Raw genomic sequence first — 19,161 nt, forward strand, 5'->3', positions numbered from 1 at the left:
GAAAGGGAAAAGAGGAAAAGAATTAGTAGGAATGGCTATTGTGAGGCCGCCACGAGCTTGTGGAAGGCCTTCTTTGTTACACAAGTTTTGGTGAGAAGAATCACCTGTTGCCCAATCCTAATTGGCTCGCCTTATCATCCGTGACCGGTATACTTTCTACTTTCTTCTCTTCATTCTCTTATCTTTGATTTTTGTTGGCTCTATGTTGAATCTGGTGTTGTGCCTATCGGTAAACAAAATGCAAATTTCACCTGTGTCGACTAGCACGACATGAAACTTTAAACCTTGAACCAAACATTTTTATGATTGCTAATGATGTTTGATCTACCCGCACAACTATAATATTTTTTAATTGTATATAATTGATTGCCTTTTGGAAACTACATTCATAAACTTCTATCAATAATAATCTTATATCTTGTATCCTTATTTTGCAAATGTATACAAAAATATTTGTGTACTTTTTTCATGTTTCATCTAGTATGTGTTACATTGGGAATTTGACTATGTTATTTTTTTTTTAATTTCATCTTTATCGTTGTTTAATGGTTCATCTAAAGAGAATCTTCACTTTGATCCTTTTTTATTAATTTAAAATTATCTTAGTGTTTGATTGATGTCTAAACATGTTTGTACAACATCCTTTAACATGTTTGTGCAACATCCTTTCCTTTTATCAACAAACTTGATTAGATTATCTAGGCTGCTTAAATTACCCTATCTAGGTTCATCTTGCATTTTGATTGTAGTATCTTTGCAAGTAGCAAGGATACCTTTCATATCTCTTACAATAGTTGTGGTGGCGTTTTCTCTTATCTAACCCGCTATCACCTATGGATAAACAAGAAGGGTTGCTAGTTACGACCTACAACACATCAGATTTTCTATAGGTTGTAATGGAACATCTCCACTCCCTTAGATGCAAGTATACCCGGACTAATGGGCATATATGTTGTAAATTGGGCTGTGCCTTAGATAACAAACTCTAGCTAGAATAGGAAAGAAAAAGTATGGATGCTTTCCGACCACTAGGACACCTCTTGGATCACATTATTTGTGTTGGACATTATTTAAAGGAGGAAGCCTTTCAAGTTCTACAACATGTGGACTACGCATGAGGATTTCACTCGGTTGGTGGTCGGAGGCTGGAAGCAAGTGGGTGAGCAAATACCAAATGACACAATACGATACAGACTCAAGGCCAAATTAAATTAGTTGAAGGAGGACTTGAAACAACTCAATAAACAAACATTTCTAACACATAATTGATAGAGTTGCTCGGGTTAGAAGGACAATAGGAGAGTATAACGTGCGACAGAAGGTAGCTAGGAAGCTAGCTGAGATTGAGTCCCTTTTTTTACCAGTAGCATGCAAAACATAAATATTTTAAGAGATTTGACAAAAATACCACATTTTTTCACTCCATAGTAAAAAGAAACAACAAAAAAAAGGAAATTGTAGTTGTTGAGAAGAGTAATGGAGATATCACTATAGATTTTTGTGAGGTTGTGGGGAAAATCACAGAGTATGTAAATAATGCACCAAAAGAGAATGAAGGAGGAAGACTACAATCTACTTTTATTCATACATAATTAAAATCTCAATATATAGTTAAATAGAAGAAAGAGTACAAGGTAATATTCTAAAATAAGGAAATATAATAAAGAAATATTCTAATCCTAATAATTACCAATAATTGCCTTCCTAAATTTATTTCGATCAAATAAAATCATGACATATTTAATTTAATCAAATCATGCCTAATTTATTGAAATTCCCCCTAAGTTGGTGCAAAAATGTTCATCATGTACAACTTGCTAACTTGTGTTTCAAAGAGTTGTCTTGAAAGACTTTTGGTCAAAACATTTGGAACTTATAGCATGGTTGGAACAAATGGAGTGCAAATTGTCCCGTCTTCCAACTTCTCATTTATAAAGTGTTTATCAGTTTCCATATGTTTTGTTCTATCATGTAGAACTGGATTATGAACAATACTGATTGCTGCTTTATTATCACATTATAGTTTCATGACAAGGTTTATTGGTCTCTTTAATTCATCCAAAACTCTCTTTAGTCAAAGAATCTCACATACTTCGTGAGCCATTACTCTAAGCTCAATTTTTGCACTGCTTTTGACTACAACACTTTGCTTCTTACTTCTCTAAGCTACCACGTTCCCCACACAAATATGTAATATCATGAAGTTGACCTTCGATAAGTAACAGAGCCTGCCTAGTTGCATTGTATATACTTTAATGTCTCTTTTCTCATCATTTCTGAAGAAAAGTCCCTTTTCAGGTGTTCCTTTTAAATACTTTAGGATTCGGTACACTGCATCTAAATGTTTTTCACATGGAGAATGCATGAATTGACTGACCATGCTCAGTACGAAAGTAATGTCTGGGCGAGTATGAGACAAGTGCATTAGTCTCCCAACAAGTCTTTGAGTCTACTGGAGTGCCATTTTTTATATCTCCCAACTTTGTATTCATTTCAATTGGAGTATCTGCACCCACTCATCCCAGTTTCTTTCAAGAGATCGAGAATATTCTTTCTCTGAGACACCAGAATACTTTTCCTTGATCTCGCTGTCTCCATTCTAAGAAAGTATCTTAGCTGACTCAAGTCTTTAATCTTGAATTCTTGGGCTATATTTGCTTTCAATTTGCTCATCTCTTTTATATCATCTCTAGTCAAGATTATGTCATTGATATACATGATTAGCACAAAGATCTTGTCTTTCTTAGATGTCTTTGTGAATAAAGTATGATCAAATTGTCCTTGGGTGTAGCCTTGACTTTTTACAAACTTTGTGAACATCTTGAACCATCTTCTGGGCGATTGCTTCAGCCTATAGAGAAATTTTTTCAGCTTACATACTTTTGATCCAAACTGATTAAAAGATCCTAGGGGTGCCTCCATGTAAACCTCTTCTTCTAAATCACCATTTAGAAACACATTCTTCACATCTAATTGATGTAGTAGCCAATTGAGATTTGTAACAACTGATAATAAGACTCAAATAATGTTCAATTTAGCTTTTGGAGAGAATGTTTTAAAATAGTCTACTCTATAAGTTTGCGTAAAGCCTTTAGCAACCAAATGAGTCTTATATCATTCTAGGGAACCACCTTAGTTGTACTTTATGGTGAATACCCACTTACATCCAACAATCGATTTACCGTGAGGTAGATTAACCTTCTCCCAAGTAGAATTCTTCTATAGGGCTCTCATTTCCTCAAAAATTATTTCTTTTTTACTCAGGTATCTTTAGTGCTTCCTGAATATTATTTGGAATACTAACATTGTCGAGTTATCAAATAAAAGTACAATAGGAAGAAGACAAATATTTATAAGATACAAAATTCGAAAGTGGGTGTTGTGTGCATGACCGAACTCCTTTCCTTAGGGCAATAGGAAGATCAACTTGACTTGAAGAATTTAACTCAAACATAGCTTGGGTTCTATTGTCAGAGATTTTTGAGTAATCATTGATAGTCTCATGATTTTGCCTCTAATCAGATTCTTGGCTTTGTAGATGGACAATGTTTTCTTTTTTTTGAGCCTAACCTTCCCTTCTGTAAACATGACCTTTGAACCGATTGTTACTCTTTTTTGTTATGTCATTATTTTGAAATAGCACAAGTTTAGGTTAAGTCCGACTGATTTAAACATTCATTTTCCCTATTATGCTCCCTTGAAGATGAGAATCGTAGTAAGATTGTCCTAAAAAAAATGTGACATCCATGAATACCAATTTTGTTTTTGAAATTGGATCAAAACATTTGTATCCTCATTGATTTATAGGGTATCCAACAAAGACGTATTTATAAGATTTTGAATCAAATTTAGAATGTCTTGGGTCATGATTATGAACGAAGACAATGCTACTAAAAAATTTTAGGGAAATATTTGTGAAGAGGCGAGAGTTAGGGAAACAATTTTGAAAGGTTTTTATCGGAGTTGAAAGTTCAGTATCATTGTTGATAATCTATTTATTAAATAGGTAGGGGTTAGAATCACATCACTCTAAAGAAACTTTGGAACTTTAGTATGAAAACTTAGAGTTCCCTTGCAAATTCATGGAGATGCTTATTTTTTCTTTCAGCCACTTCATTTTATTGAGTGTGAATACAAGAACTTTGATAAATAATTCCCTTCTCAGCGGAAAAAAAATTCCCTAGTAATTGATTAAAATATTATTTCCCATTTTCACTATGAAAAATTTTAAACTATGTTTGAAATTGTGTTTGAATCATATTATAAAAATTTATGAACACATTTTCAACATTAGATTTATTTTTCAAAATAAATACCCAAGTCATTCTAGTATGCTCATCTATAAATGTGATATACCATTGTTTTTCAAATAATGTTACTATCCTAGAGGAACCCAAACATCACTATGTATCAAAGTAAATGGTGTTGATTTTTTATAGGGTTGTAATGGAAAGCGATGATGCTTGGCTAATTCAAAAAATTCATATCTAAAAGATGAAGGACTTTTATTTAAAAATAACTTAGGTAATAATTGTCTTAAATAGTGAAAGTTTGGATGTCCTAAACGATAATGCCATAACATAATCTCACTGTCATTAGAAGCAGAAATCGAGTTGAAACAGGTCTTGAGGTCTTGTTTGATGAAGGTTGATCCAGCATTGAAGATGAAGAGGCCATTGTCCTGTCTAGCATTGCTAATATTTTTAAGGTAAGTTTGCTGACGGATAATAGATTATATGATAAATGAGGCATATGCAAAATATTTCTAAGGACAAGGAAAGGAGAAACCACAACAGTTCCTTTCACTGTGATTAGCAAATGATCCATCCACAATTTTAACATTTTTATTCTTGCGCATGGTGTATATGAAGAGAAACCTCCAGAAACTCTCTAGGATTTCCTTTAAGTTGTGTTTTGAGGACTGCAATTCCCATAAATCCTCGTCTCATGGATCAGGTAATGCATTGCCACAACAACCTTTTTCCTCGGCAATAAATGGAGGTATATACAACCACTTAGGGCGGCCCCCCCCCCCCCCCCCCCCCATTTGGCATTTCCATGATGTACTTGGTGTGCCTACTGGAACAACATGCCATGAGGTCAATTTCCACTTCCATCTAAAGTGTAACAACTCAGAATTGCACATCTTGCATATGTTGATGACCCTTTGCTATTCGTTAGAGGGGATCTGTTGGACCCCGTGATTGTTTTGATGTGATCAACTAATTTAGGTTAGGTTCTGTTTATTTTTTATCCCTATGTCTAAGTGTGTAGGAGCTTAGGAGCACAGGAAGTCGAGCAGAAGACGCAGCTAGCGAGAAGGACGACACGGGAAGGGAGCCGATGGGCTTGGTGCGTCCGAAGGACGAAAGAGCTGCAGAAGAGTATACTGGTGGATGAGAAGAATGTGCGCGACATTCGAGGGATGAGAAGCCGAGACGGAAGCCTGCTCGAGGAGAAGGTCGGAAATTGGGTTCGGGTGAGCCCTATTTCGGTTGGCCGCAATCACCTAATCAAATGAAACTTCGGAAGCTGAAAAGGAAAGGAAGAAGTGCTGGAAAAACAGCTGGAGGCGCCTCTGACTTCAGCACGCTGAAGGCGCCCTCAACAGCCTTGGAGGCGCCCTCAATGCCTTTGAGGGCGCCCTCGACCTGGCCAACTTGGCTGTTGACGAACGGATAAAATTTTATTCGCTCATCCCCTTGGAGGCGCCCTCAAAACTCGAGATAGGATTTCTAGGAACTATATAAAGGCTCCTGGAGCTAGGAATTAATCATCCAACTTAGTATTCAATTTCCTAGCAACTCTTGAGCTCTTTAAGTGTGTAAAAGACTCCTCTGCCTTCAGAGAAGGAGATTCTTAGTGCGCTATTCAACCGCCTTAGATTAACAACCATCTAGGTTGTAACCAAGTCAAATTGCTGAGTCTCTTATTTTCTATTTCTTTTATTTTATTTGTTATTATTTTATTATTGCTATTTTAGAGTTGAAAGATCGAGGAGGGTATTTTCTTATTGTAGGCAATTCACCCCTCTCTTGCCGGCCCCGCTGCACCAACAATTGGTATCAGAGCCAAACCGCCTCAGAAAGACTGACTGCCGATTGAAACATCAAGATCAAGATGATGGCCGGTGCAAATATTCATCCCCCGAAATTCGACGGAGACTTCGCTACATGGAAACACCGAATGAAGGTATTCTTCAAAACAAAATTTGATATTCTTTTAGTTATGAAATATGGTTTTGCAGTCCCTAAAGACAAGGAAGAATACAACGGGACGAAAAAGGAACAAGCTAATTCCGTGGCCAACGGAAAGGCAGAGTTCCATCTGCTCAACGTTCTGCCACCCTAGGAGGTAAGTCGGATCGGAAGCTACGACTCCGCCAAAGACCTTTGGGAAAAATTCCTGGAGCTCCACGAAGGCATCTCAAAAGCGAAGTTAGCAAGGCGCGACATTCTCCGGACTCAGCTTACAAATCTTCGGATAAACAATGGCGAGAAGGTAGCATAACTCCAAGTAAGAATCAAGGAACTAATAACTCAACTGAATAACCTCGGAGGATTGGTAACAAACCGAGACTCGATCCGGTATGCGCTCAACGCCTTCCCAAGAACTCCAGAATGGGCGTCCTTAGTACATACATACTACATCTCTAAGGACTTTTGAGGTAAGTACGTTAGAAAATTTATTCTCTATCTTCGAACTTCACGAATCTCGAATTGCAGAACCTAAACAAATAGAGAAGTGAAATCTCAATGTTGCCCTACAAGCCGAGATGGACAATCCCGACTCTGAAGCGTCAATCGACGAAACTGAAGCGGCGCTATTGGTAAGAAAGTTAAATAAGTTTATTAAGACTAATAAATTTAGAACGCAGTCGAGAAAGCATCAACACAACAGAAGGACAGTCCGATGCTACAACTGTAACGAGGAAGGGCACATCAAGAATGACTGCCCAAGATTAAAGAAACGGGACAAGGAGAAGTCTCAAAGACCGACGTCCTCTAAACGCAAGAGTCTGAAGGCTACATGGGATAAATCATCATCCTCCGAATCAGAAGTCGAATCCTTCTCAAGAGTAACACTAATGGCCAACCATCAAATTGAAGAAGAAACCAGCTCAAAGATGAGCATAGATAAAGGGGGAGAATCATCAGAAGAAAGCTACGATGAAGGGGGAGCATCAGAAATAGAGGTAAGTAAGGTACGTACTCTAACCCCTAAACAGTCTTTTCATTTCATCAAAATTCTTACAAGACTTAATAAAATCAGAAAAAGAAATTGTTGACTTAAAATTAATGTTAGATAATTTAAGATTAGAAAACGATAATATGAAAATGCAAATTGAAAATTTGAAAACTGATACATGCTTTAAACCAAAAAAATTTAAAAAATCAAAGCTTAGAATTTATGGAAAGTTGAATTGGTATATTAGAAAACATCGGGACAACTTAGAAAAGTTCCCAAAAGTTATGTACCTCCTAAATACTTGATTAATCCAGTAGGAAGGAACCTATACTGGTTCCAAAATCTTTTCAAGATTAAATTTTTGTAAGTTAGCGCTTTCAGCAAGAAAAATTAAACAGTTAATTTCTTTATAAGACTTTGTCTAAGAAAATGGTTGTTGCTCCAATAATCAAGAAGGCCTAGTGCCTCGCACTGCCTGGAAGTCAAAATATTGAAATAAAATGTTTAATTAACTTACTGATAAAGCATGAAAATAGAAATTAGATAATGCTTTAATAAGTTTTTTTAATATTTTTTTGAAAATTTCTTAAAAATATTTTGTTTAAATTGCCTAAAGGTTAAAGTTCTTTGTTAACTTAAAATTTATTTTAAAAAATTCCTACCTCGTTTTTGCTATGATCAAAGGGAGAGAGATAGGAACAAGTTTAGGGAGAGTTACAAGTTTAGGGGGAGTTAATATTTTTAAAAAATTGGTACTTAAAAATTTTTTAGATAGGAACTAGTTAATAGTTTTTTTAGAAAATTGCAAATTCTATTGCAATCTTTATGCTTAAAATGTTAGTTTAGTAATTTTTTAAAATTACTTCTTGTCTGTTTTTTCCCTAACTTGAACTTGGGTTGATGCACATCAAAAAGGAGAGATTGTTGGACCCCGTGCTTGTTTTGATGTGATCAACCAAGTTAGGTTAGGTCCTGTTTGTTTTTTATCCCTGTGTCTAAGTGTGCAGGAGCTCAGGAGCGCAGGAAGTCGAGTGGAAGACGCAGCTAGCGAGAAGGACGACACGGGAAAGGAGCCGACGGACTCGGTGCGTCTGAAGGACGAAAGAGCTGCGGAAGAGTACACCGGTGGATGAGAAGAATGTGCGCGACATTCGAGGGACGAGAAGTCGAGGCGGAAGCCTGCTCGAGGAGAAGGCCGGAAGTTGGGTTCGGGTGAGTCCTATTTCGGTTGGCCGTAATCACCCAATCAAACGAAACTTCGGAAGCTGAAAAGGAGAGGTAGAAGTGCTGGAAAAACAGCTGGAGGTGCCCTCAACCGTCGTTGGAGGTGCCTCCGACTTCAGCACGCTGAAGGCGCCCTCAATGGCATTGAGGGCGCCCTCAACAACCTTGGAGGTGCCCTCAATGCCTTTGAGGACGCCCTCGACCCGGCCAACTTGGCCGTTGACGAGCAGGTAAAGTTTTATCTGCTCATCCCCTTGGAGGCGCCCTCAACCCCCTTGGAGGCGCCCTCAAAACCCGAGATAGGATTTCCAAGAGCTATATAAATGCCCCTGGAGTTAGGAATTAATCATTCAACTCAGTATTCAATTTCCTAGCAACTCTTGAGCTCTCTAAGTGTGTAAAAGGCTTCTCCGCCTTCAGAGAAGGAGATTCTTAGTGCGTTGTTCAATCGCCTTGGATTAACAACCATCTAGGTTGTAACCAAGTCAAATTGCTGAGTCTCTTATTTTCTGTTTCTTTTATTTTATTTGTTATTATTTTATTGTTGCTATTTTAGAATTGAAAGATCGAGGAGGGTATTTTCTTATTGCAGGCAATTCACCCCTCTCCTCTTACCGGCCCCGTTGCACCAACCTTTTTCCTTAGCGATAAATGGAGGTATATACAACCACTTAGGGCGACCCCCCCATTTGGCATTTCCATGGTGTACTTGGTGTGCCTACTGGAACAACATGCCATGAGGTCAATTTCCACTTCCATCTAAAGTGTAACAACTCAGAATTGCACGTCTTGCATATGTTGATGACCCGTTGCTATTCCTTAGAGGGGATCTACCATCTATCAACACGCTCACCTCATTCTTGGCACAATTTGGTGTTATGGCTTGTCTCCAAACAAACTCGGGCAAATCAAATACATACATGGCAGGAGTGGATGAGTAGACTAAAGAAAGAATGTTGTCGATCATTGGGTTTGAGGAAGGCAGCATACCCTTTAGATACCTTGGAATTCCCTTATCCTCGAAGAAGCTTAGCATAGTGAACTACAACCATCTCATGGACTCACTAATCGGGAAAATTAATTTCTAGCCGAAAAATACGATATCCTACATTGGAAAATTGACTCATCATCTTGGTCATGCAAGGGATGGAATGCTACTGAATGTCCATCTTGCCATTGCCTTGTTGTGTCGCTGATCATATCTACAGTTGTGCTTATGTGGACAACTAAGTATCCTTCAATTGCCTAGATGGTGCTATGCAAGCCTAAGGAGGAGGAATGACTTGGACTTCGGGATTTGAAAGTTTGGAACCTTCTACTATTAGCCCAAGTATTGTGGCAAATCTATGAAAAATAGGACATATTATGGATTCGATGGGTTTATCATACATACCTCAGGCATTCGGACATATGGATATAGCAAGCCAAACACATAGACTCCTTACTGTTAAAGACTTGAAAATCAGAGACAACATCTTAGCTTCCGCCAATACGTCGGAAGTTGCAGGATAGTGGCTTACAAAATGGTTTGGTCAAGCAGAGGGTGTAGTTTAAAAAGCCTATGATTACTTCAGAGGAGTGAGTGCTAAGAAGCCATGGGTAAGCACAATGTGGAAAAATTATTTGTAGCTGAGTCACTTTACATTATAGATGTTAGCACATGGGAAACTACCAACTCGAGATTGATGGGAAAAAAATAGGGCCCGTGATAAAAGATTTACACAATCTCATTCTCTAAAAATTAGGGCCATTATTTTTAATATATATATATATATATATATATAAGAGAATGGAAAAGAATAAATCCATGTGATTAAAGATTTGTTTGATCCCATTTTATGATCAAAGCTTCGGATTTCGCATATATCTCATTATGGTTCCAACATATATATAGAGTCATAAGGAGCTCTTTTTTTAATTATGCATGTTATTTTATGAGATCTAATTTATTCTTTTGTAATATCTCTCAATCCTATCCTTCTCTCGTTACGTTTATCTTTCATTGGTCACATTTTATCTCTAATTTTTTAGTTCCCCCTCTTCCCCTTTTTCAACTCCCCCTCTCTGTGCTACTCTTGCTCGTTGAGATTGGGAAAGAGAAACCACACCCAACATTGCTACTATGCTCCTTGCTTGATTAAATTCAAATATTGATGCATTCGTCCGTATTGTGTCTAATCGAAATGAAGGATTTTATTATTTTTTAGCAATAATGAGTTAGGTACATCTATCATTTCGCTTCCTTGATAGACATTAAATTTCTTTTATTTAGATGTATTTACAATCATAAATTGTTCATTTCCCCTTTGTCTACATTCTATTATTTACAACTATTCTGGTTTAGGTGATGAAAAATATGGTTTGTTTTTTCTTTTGCTCTGTGCATAAAAAGGCTCTCATTGAGTTAATGATAAATGATAATGGTTGGTCTGCTCTCATTACAATATTTATTTTCTAAGGATTATATTGAGTTTTGTCATTTTGTATATGTATTTTTTATTTATTTATTTTTTTTGTGCTTCGCGGATGATGATGAGTTGAGCACGGGAGCATTATTTTTTCTATTGTTGTTCTATTACGTTGTTCTTATTTTCTCAATTTTGTTCCTTTTTGTAAGGGTTGTTCTCTCCATTTTTCATTAAGTAATTAGACATACTTCTAACTTTCTTTATTTTTAAGCAATTTTGAATACATTTATTTTCGACTAAGTGAATTGTACACTTATTATCTATTTAAGGTGTATTATTATATTAAATGATAATACACTTTTTAATACCGTAAAGCTTATACTTCTTTGAATTAAGTTATCAAAACTTGAATATGACAATTTAATAAATAATTTTGCATCTCAAATACTGAGAAAATCAAATATTATATGAAATTTTATTTTTTAAAATTAATATTTTAATTTCTTAAAAAAAATTTTAAACTACCGTTTTCGTCCTAAGTCTGAAAGTTTGTTAGTCTCAGGTCTAAATGAAAAAGGGCGAGAGATTTTTTTTTTTTTGCCTAGAGCCTCAAATAGGCTTGAGTCGGCCCTGGATTGGACGACCTGGATATTTAGGCGATGTACCTTTCACTGGCTAGTGGAGGAGAACTAGGAACGTATTTTTTAGATGTCATTCGATCAATAAACTATGGAGGAAGGTCAGATGGTGGCTTTAAATGGAATACGAGATGTCCACGTATCAGTGGATGCTCAGGGTTTTCAAACAACGATTTAGTGGCACTATCAACTTAGTGAAGGCTCGACATTTGGCTATGTCCTCCATGATTCATCTTACTTGAGAGCACGAAACCAAAGTATGTTTGAAAGAGTTAGATTTTATGTGAAGCTGGTGTTTTGGAAGATACAAGTGCATGCATATCGATCATTAGATGTTTACTGAAATTTGCAGTTTTGTTGGACATGAGGAGATATTCTTGGATGACAAGTCCACCTCAAGATAGAACTCTAAGTTGGGCTCGAGCGCCGGGTGCTCAGGTTGGCTCCACTATAGAGGCTGAATGCTGAATGGCACATGGGTACGCTTCAAGTAGGCTCGAACACTGGGTGGCTAGAAGTTCTCATATAGCAAAAGGTTAGAAATACTCGAATGCTGGAGGGGATACCTACTAAGATTGGGAACCACATAGAAGGCTTGGCAGCACTAGGAAGGCGGTCGGGATTTCACTGAGGTCAAATTAGGCAGCGATGGATACTTGGGAGGTGGGCCTGATGACAGTTAAGGTGACTAGAGTGCTCAAATGCTAGAAGGCGCTCAAGATACCGGCAGCACTAGGAAGGCGCTCGGGATATCATTGAGGGCAAATTGGACAATGATGGGTACTTGGAGGTGGGTCTGACCACACTTAGGGTGACTAGGAGTGCTCAAATGCTGGAAGGCGCTCACGATACTGGCTGCAACCCAATCCGGAAGTGGTGGGTATTCAAAAGGTGGGCTCGAACACACTTAAGGTGCTTGAGAGTTCTAGGATGTTGGAGGGTGCCTGGGCACAGGGCCTGTGAATACCTTAATTAAACTTAACTTAGGTATGAACTAGCAGTCGACTAGGTTAAATCTCAAATCCTAAAAATACTTAGAATATTAACCTCTCATCCACCAATCAATTAATTAACAACTGGTTCCTAATATTGGTCAAACCAAAAACTCCTTATAGACTCAAGATGTGATTTCTCAACCATCATTTGTATTGGATCCTAATATCAATCGACTGGTTCCTTATATTAGTCAACTAGTTCCCTTGAATTTGACCACATCTATGGTCGAGTCCACATAAGTTTGTCATTTATCATCATCCCTTATATATAGATCATTCATATCTCTCATGGAGTTCTCTCCAAGCTTGGTCTTCTACCATCACTGCATCCCTCGAATGTTTCAAGCTCTTACCTCCCCCTCAAGCCATCCTTGGTGCCTTTGCTTGCATAGTTCACCTCCTCAGCCTGCCATGCTTTGATTCTCCTTGTCGTGCGATCCCTTGGATGTATCATCCTTCTCTAATCTCATAAACCTTGAGCCATTGAGCCATCACTGACTTTGCCACACCAAGTCAACTTGTATACATGGTAGATCCTGTGCAACTTAATACACAAATCTAACTTGAGTCTTTTGCTTAACTCATCAAAATCCTTAGTTGTCTAAACGCAGAGGGGATGAAAATGCTAACAGGGCATGAGAATTGTGAGAGATTATGAGAGGGACTGTAATCTTGAAGTTTCACTTTTAGGCTGTAAGAGTTAGACTATCTAGTAGTTTCAATGAAACTTTCATGGAGGGGTGATAGGTCTTGGGTTGTATTTTGTGGCTCAGTTTGATCCCATCACTTTGTGTAGGCTTATAGAAGGGTGCATGTCGATAGAAGTGGAATCACTAAGTAGATTCAATTGACTGACGGGTGTGCCTAGACGACTAGGGATGTAATTTTGAACATAAGGGTTCATTGAACAAAATATTTTTATTCAAGCAGTAACTGACTAGATTATATACTCATTTACTACTCAATGGCTATATTTGCCTAACTAGTTAACTGAAGACTCTTTCAGTTAACGAAAGGCAGATAAATAGAGCCTTTGAAGCACCTCTTATTATAAGCCTTGGAGGATTTTAAACAAAAAAAAAAAGTACACAAAAATACTTAATATTTTGTTGTGATTTAGTGCTAAAGATCAACAACACTCAAAGGGTTTAAGATTCAAGTTGAAGGCTTTATTCCTTGTTAATCTCCTCTACTAAAGTTTACTCAATTCATTTATATTTAAGAGGGGAGTACCTTGTAATGATCCCAAAGAATTGAGAGAGCAAGAGGCTTGCTCCATTACCTTGTGTAAAGGAGCGACTATAGTAGATTGATCGAAGTGACTCACCTGACAAGTTACAAGCCATGAAGTAGGAGAGAAGTCTCTGAACCACATAAACCAATAGTGTAGGCATTCTTTCATTGTTTCTATTATTTTTCCTATGAAAAAACTCGACACAATCAAGTGACTCACATATGACCACCTCTCTCAATTTAACGCACGTATTTGGCTTTTCCTTTGCAAGATGTTTATATTTTGTCATGGCTTTTTATCCTTCCTTTGACTCACGTACGAGCACCTCACTCAATTTAACGCTTGTTTATTGTGGTATGTAGTGGATGCATCCATGGGCTCATTGGTAGAGATCTCTAAAAAGAATCTCGAGGGTAGCATTGTGACTAATAAGTTAAGAATTTAAAAAAACAAAAACAAGAGAGAAGTTGGTTCTAGTAGGGCAGAGGCCACTTTTCACATAGGGCATGGTTGTGTCAGCATCCTAGATGTTGCAAATTTTGTGCTTAGAGCAGTCAATGCAAGAGGTAGTACGTTTTCTCCTGTTGGCAAATGTTTTCAGATTTGAATCAATTTTAGAGGCATAGTTATGTAATAGGACAGAAGGGATAAATACATGTGAGGGTGGAAGGCAAATTGGGGTAGCTCACAGGAGGCAGAAGTCTCCTCTAATGACAGTGTCAAGATCACGAGAAATAAGAGACAGATGGTGGAATAGGAATTTGAATCATCAGCATAAGGGTTTGCAAACTGTATAGAATTGCATAAATGTCATATCATGCCTTATAGCAGGGTGTGGAAGTGAGAAAGAGGTACAAAATTTTGAGCAAGAGGCTTCCAAGTTATATAGTTGGAAGCGTAGATGAGCTCCTAGCACTGAAATCATTAGAAGGAAGCAAGAGCTAACTCTTGTAGAAGAGGTGGAACAGGAAACAAATATGTTGCAATGGAATGGATGTCAGGAAGGGTGATGTTGGATGTTGATGGAGATACGAGAAGCAGTTGAAGGGGGAGTACAAATGACTCGAATCAGAAAAATGACTTTGATAGCAGTTAATGCAACACTTTGATAGAACAAAAAATCTACAATGAAGAAAACCAAAACTTATGAAGAGAAATAATAAAAATATGTTAATTGAAAATAGAAAAAAGGTTTGGGATTTCTAAAAGTCCCAGCCATGACAAATTCTCTTTAAAAACATGGTAAAAAAATAGCCAATTCCCAAATAACAAATAAAACTTGAAAATGAATATTTTTTTCTCTCAATGACTAATTCGAAAATATTGACTAGACTATCTAATTTGCTATTACTAAACCAAATTAAAAGTCTACGACTCTTAAAACCCATAAAGTTTTCTAAACTTGAAATCCCTAATTTGAGTTTGCATTAACATGCTTCTGTTGGTTTTTGCTGTTCCAAGTTTTTGCCTCATTTTCAGTAAGGACTATCTCATAGTGTACTCTCCCTATATGCACATGTAATTTGTTATTTTGGTCAGCTATCAGACCCTTCAGATCATGTCTTGATCTCCTAAAGTTCTTTGCAAGGTTTAATAGTTTAAAAATGATTTTCTCATTTTCTTTTTCTTAAATAAACAAGTACATTAAAGGAAAGTCTTGGCGCAACAGTGAAGTTGTTGTCATGTGACCTTGTTGTCATGGGTTCGAACCGCTGAAACAACCTCTCATAATGTAGGGTAAGACTACGTACAATAGACCCAATGCGGTTCAATCCTTCCTTGAGACCCGCATCGGCGGGAGCTTCGTGTGCAGGACTATCCTTTTTAAATAAGCAAGTACATTATTTTGTGTAACATCACTGGAGTTAATATTCTCATTAACCTTAATTTGTGGATCAGGATTTCAATTTGTTGATGACCACCTAATTGTCTCATGTTCATCAGTATAGATGTTTTAGTGGATTTCTTTTACTCATCTTCTCATCTAGTACTCTGACAAACTGGTTGAATATGCTAAATATTGTTTACGTAACTGCATAGAGGTATAAAAATTTGTAACTATTGTTAACCATATCATATATTTTTTATACATTTGTAGACATCATTTGTTAGGTCCCAATAAATGCTTTTTAATACCATTTTAAAAGGAAATGTCAAAGAGAAATATTAGCATCACTGATGATACATGTGCTAAAACAAGTTTGCCAAATTCATAGATCATATTAGTTTCTTTAGTTCATATACCTGTGGTTTTCAGTGACGGTCTTTAAAAAAAACATAGCTGTTTGTAGTAGGTGATGGATATATAACAGTATGTAATCTAAATTGCAAAGTTCTGTCCTAGAAAACATTTCAAAATTTAAATCATGGATGTAAATTTTCATCATCTTTGGATGTTTGTGATAACTGACGACTCAGTTTCTGTCATTAATAGTATCAAGTTTTGTAGTCTATCCTTCCAATATTTAAATTCTTGGTAATTGGTGGTCTTTTTTTGGTTTGTGTTTGATCTTCACTGCAATAAGATACTAACTTCAGTTTCCTCTCTGAATTAAAATCTTGAAATTCAAAAGAAGTTTCATCCAGCAATGTGATATATTGGATCTTTATAATTTTCTCATTTGTGCTTTTTCAGATGCAGTTTTGCCGGTATACTTTTGCTCCATGACATGGTGGACAACTAGCCCTAAGTGCAACAGTTGCTGCTAATATCTATCATCTCTTCCAAGATCTTCAAAATGGACCGATGTGATACATCAGGATTTGTTAGTGGGGGATGCAAGCTCGAATTTCACTAGTTATTAACAATTAACATTAATACTTTAATGTTACTGGAAGTCAAACTGACTGTTTCTTTTCTAATTTGATTTGGTGAATCGAAGAGGTATATCGATAAATAATGGATAATTCTCTTATGAATCTGGGGACTACTGCCAGCCTATTCTCCTCAAGTGCTTGTGATTTTTCAATGAGAGTTCGATCAATAGAAGATAGCTCTAAGGGGATCAATAAAGTGTCTGGTTATGTGAATGATGTAGACTGTCCAGAGAAGTACTTCGCCCTATGTTTAGGTCAATCACTGAATTCTTTAGATGTTATCAAGAAGAGCTCCATGATTGTTCCTGCATCTTCAGTAACAGAAATTGACAAGTCCTGTGATCTGGGATTGAATTTTCAGCTTCTTCATGGGGATGCAAAAACATCAAATCCTAAATCAATTGCTACTCCTGATGATTCTCATATTGGAAATTCACTGGATCTCCAGTTAAGCCTATCAATTGGCTCATCTGGATCAGTCATAAGTGGCATCAAGCACTTCTTGGATCCAATTCAGTATAGTTTGGAGGCTTCAGCAATGGTAAGTTCAGTGCCAACCAATGATGAAGAAGGGACTTCATCCTCTTGTTGGATGTTTGGTGGCTACATGGATACAACTTTTCACAATTCAGATACAAGCGGTAGTTTTTCTTCAGGCAAAATAGGTTGCAAAGAATATGATTCACTTGATGGTGCGGTAGACCACCCATTGACTATGTTCAATACATTGAAAAGTCCAATTGTCTTCACTTCTGAAATTACACATCTACAACATAATAGCACAAAGAATTGCCAGTTCCAGGGGTGTGTGAAAAGAGCAAGAGGTGCCTCTGGTCTATGCATAGCACATGGCGGAGGACGAAGGTGCCAAAAACTTGGATGCCAAAAAGGTGCTGAAGGGAGGACAATTTTTTGCAAAGCACATGGAGGTGGTCATCGATGTGAACACCTTGGCTGCACAAAAAGCGCTGAAGGCCGAACTGATTACTGCATTGCCCATGGTGGTGGCCGACGTTGCATCCATGAAAATTGCAGTCATGCTGCAAGAGGTAAATCTGGTCTATGCATCCGGCACGGAGGTGGCAAGAGGTGCAAGAAGGAGAATTGCACAAAAAGTGCAGAAGGTTATACTGGACTGTGCATCTCTCACGGTGGTGGCAAGCGCTGTCAATTCCCATCATGCACAAAAGGTGCACAAGGGAGTACGATGTTTTGCAAGGCACATGGTGGAGGCAAACGGTGTACTTTTTTGGGATGCACGAAAGGTGCTGAAGGGAGCACTCTATTTTGCAAGGGGCATGGTGGAGGAAAGCGGTGCCTATTTGACGGTGGAGGTGTTTGCCCAAAGAGTGTGCATGGTGGCACCTTATTCTGTGTGGCTCATGGTGGTGGGAAGAGATGTGTGGCTCCTTCATGCACCAAGAGTGCTAGAGGGCGAACTAGTTACTGTGTACGTCATGGTGGAGGCAAACGGTGCAAGTATGAAGGCTGTGGGAAAAGTGCACAAGGGAGTACTGATTTTTGCAAGGCCCATGGAGGTGGCAAACATTGTGCATGGGGTCAGTTGTATTCAAATGTCGGCGTTGGTGATGCACCTTGTGACAGGTTTTCCAGGACCAAAGCGGGTCTCTGTGCTGCACACCATTCATTGCAACAAGATCAATGTATTCACGACGAGAGCACTGCTGCTGTGTTTTCTACTCGCTATCAAACGTTCATCAAGACTGAAGAGGGTGCCATTGCAGGAAAGGGGGTATCGGGCTGGAGTGGATCTGATACAGCAGTCCCTACTACTGATTGCAGGTCGGTTTCACTTCCAGAAGGTCGGGTTCATGGAGGAAATCTCATGGCAATGCTTGCTTCCAGTTCTACTACGATGTGTAACGATGGCTAAATACAACTCAGTTCTGGCGTCCACTGCTGGGCGGTGCTTCAATCCATTTATTGGCAATCGTGTGCATACTTTCTCATTTGCTTTGTCTGCTTTCATGTGTGCAATAATTTGCCGGTTTGTATTGCAAAAACATAATTGTGTGGTCTTGTATTTATGTTTTATTAAATTTGGTCGTCATGTATAATTACCTCCTCGACCATATAAAACAGCATACACTTGGCAGAAATATAATATATTTCCCCCCTTCTTTTCTGTAAAACTGGCTTGCTTTCAGTGAATCGATTGTTATTGAAAGTAACTGTTTCTATGATATACAACATATCACACAATCTCAACTTCAGAACTGTTCTTTATAGCTGGGTATAAAATAATCATTCTTCACTAGTTTCGGGACCATTCGTAGACCTTTTGATTGGTTCAGCTGCTACTAGAACTGCCTTTTTCTGGCCCTGTCCTTTAGATTTAACTCGGTTTAATCTAGCTTATTAGGGCTCAGGTGTTCACGTCTAGTCTGTACTAGGGATGCAAATGAATCAAATTGGCTCGTGAGCTTTTCGAGCCAATTCGAATAATACTTGATTTACATTTGAAATTATCGAATTCAAATTCGAACATGCTCGTAAGTTTTTATTTAATTTATTATATATTTATTTTTTATATATAACTTAGTAATGGTTAATGGTTTATATTCTAATGGGTTATTGGGTTAATGAGTTAAAGGGTTAAGTCATCACCCGTTCATTACTATTTGCACATTTTACTA

The 19,161-nt window shown here is 37.7% G+C and overlaps 1 protein-coding gene across 2 annotated transcripts in view; it reads left to right on the forward strand.

Moving 5' to 3' along the window:
* Positions 1–18,657, forward strand: part of LOC121974888 — a 32,583-nt gene extending 13,926 nt beyond the window's left edge. For both annotated transcript variants that reach the window (XM_042526163.1, XM_042526164.1), the window contains one exon: positions 16,323–18,657. In XM_042526163.1, the coding sequence (XP_042382097.1) occupies positions 16,587–18,398 (1,812 nt within the window). In that variant the 5' untranslated portion in view covers positions 16,323–16,586 and the 3' untranslated portion in view covers positions 18,399–18,657. The remainder of the gene's footprint in view (positions 1–16,322) is intronic.
* The last annotated feature ends 504 nt before the right edge of the window (positions 18,658–19,161 follow it).

This window comes from Zingiber officinale, chromosome 4B (genome assembly GCF_018446385.1).
Source record: "Zingiber officinale cultivar Zhangliang chromosome 4B, Zo_v1.1, whole genome shotgun sequence".
Taxonomy (NCBI): Eukaryota; Viridiplantae; Streptophyta; class Magnoliopsida; order Zingiberales; family Zingiberaceae; genus Zingiber; species Zingiber officinale.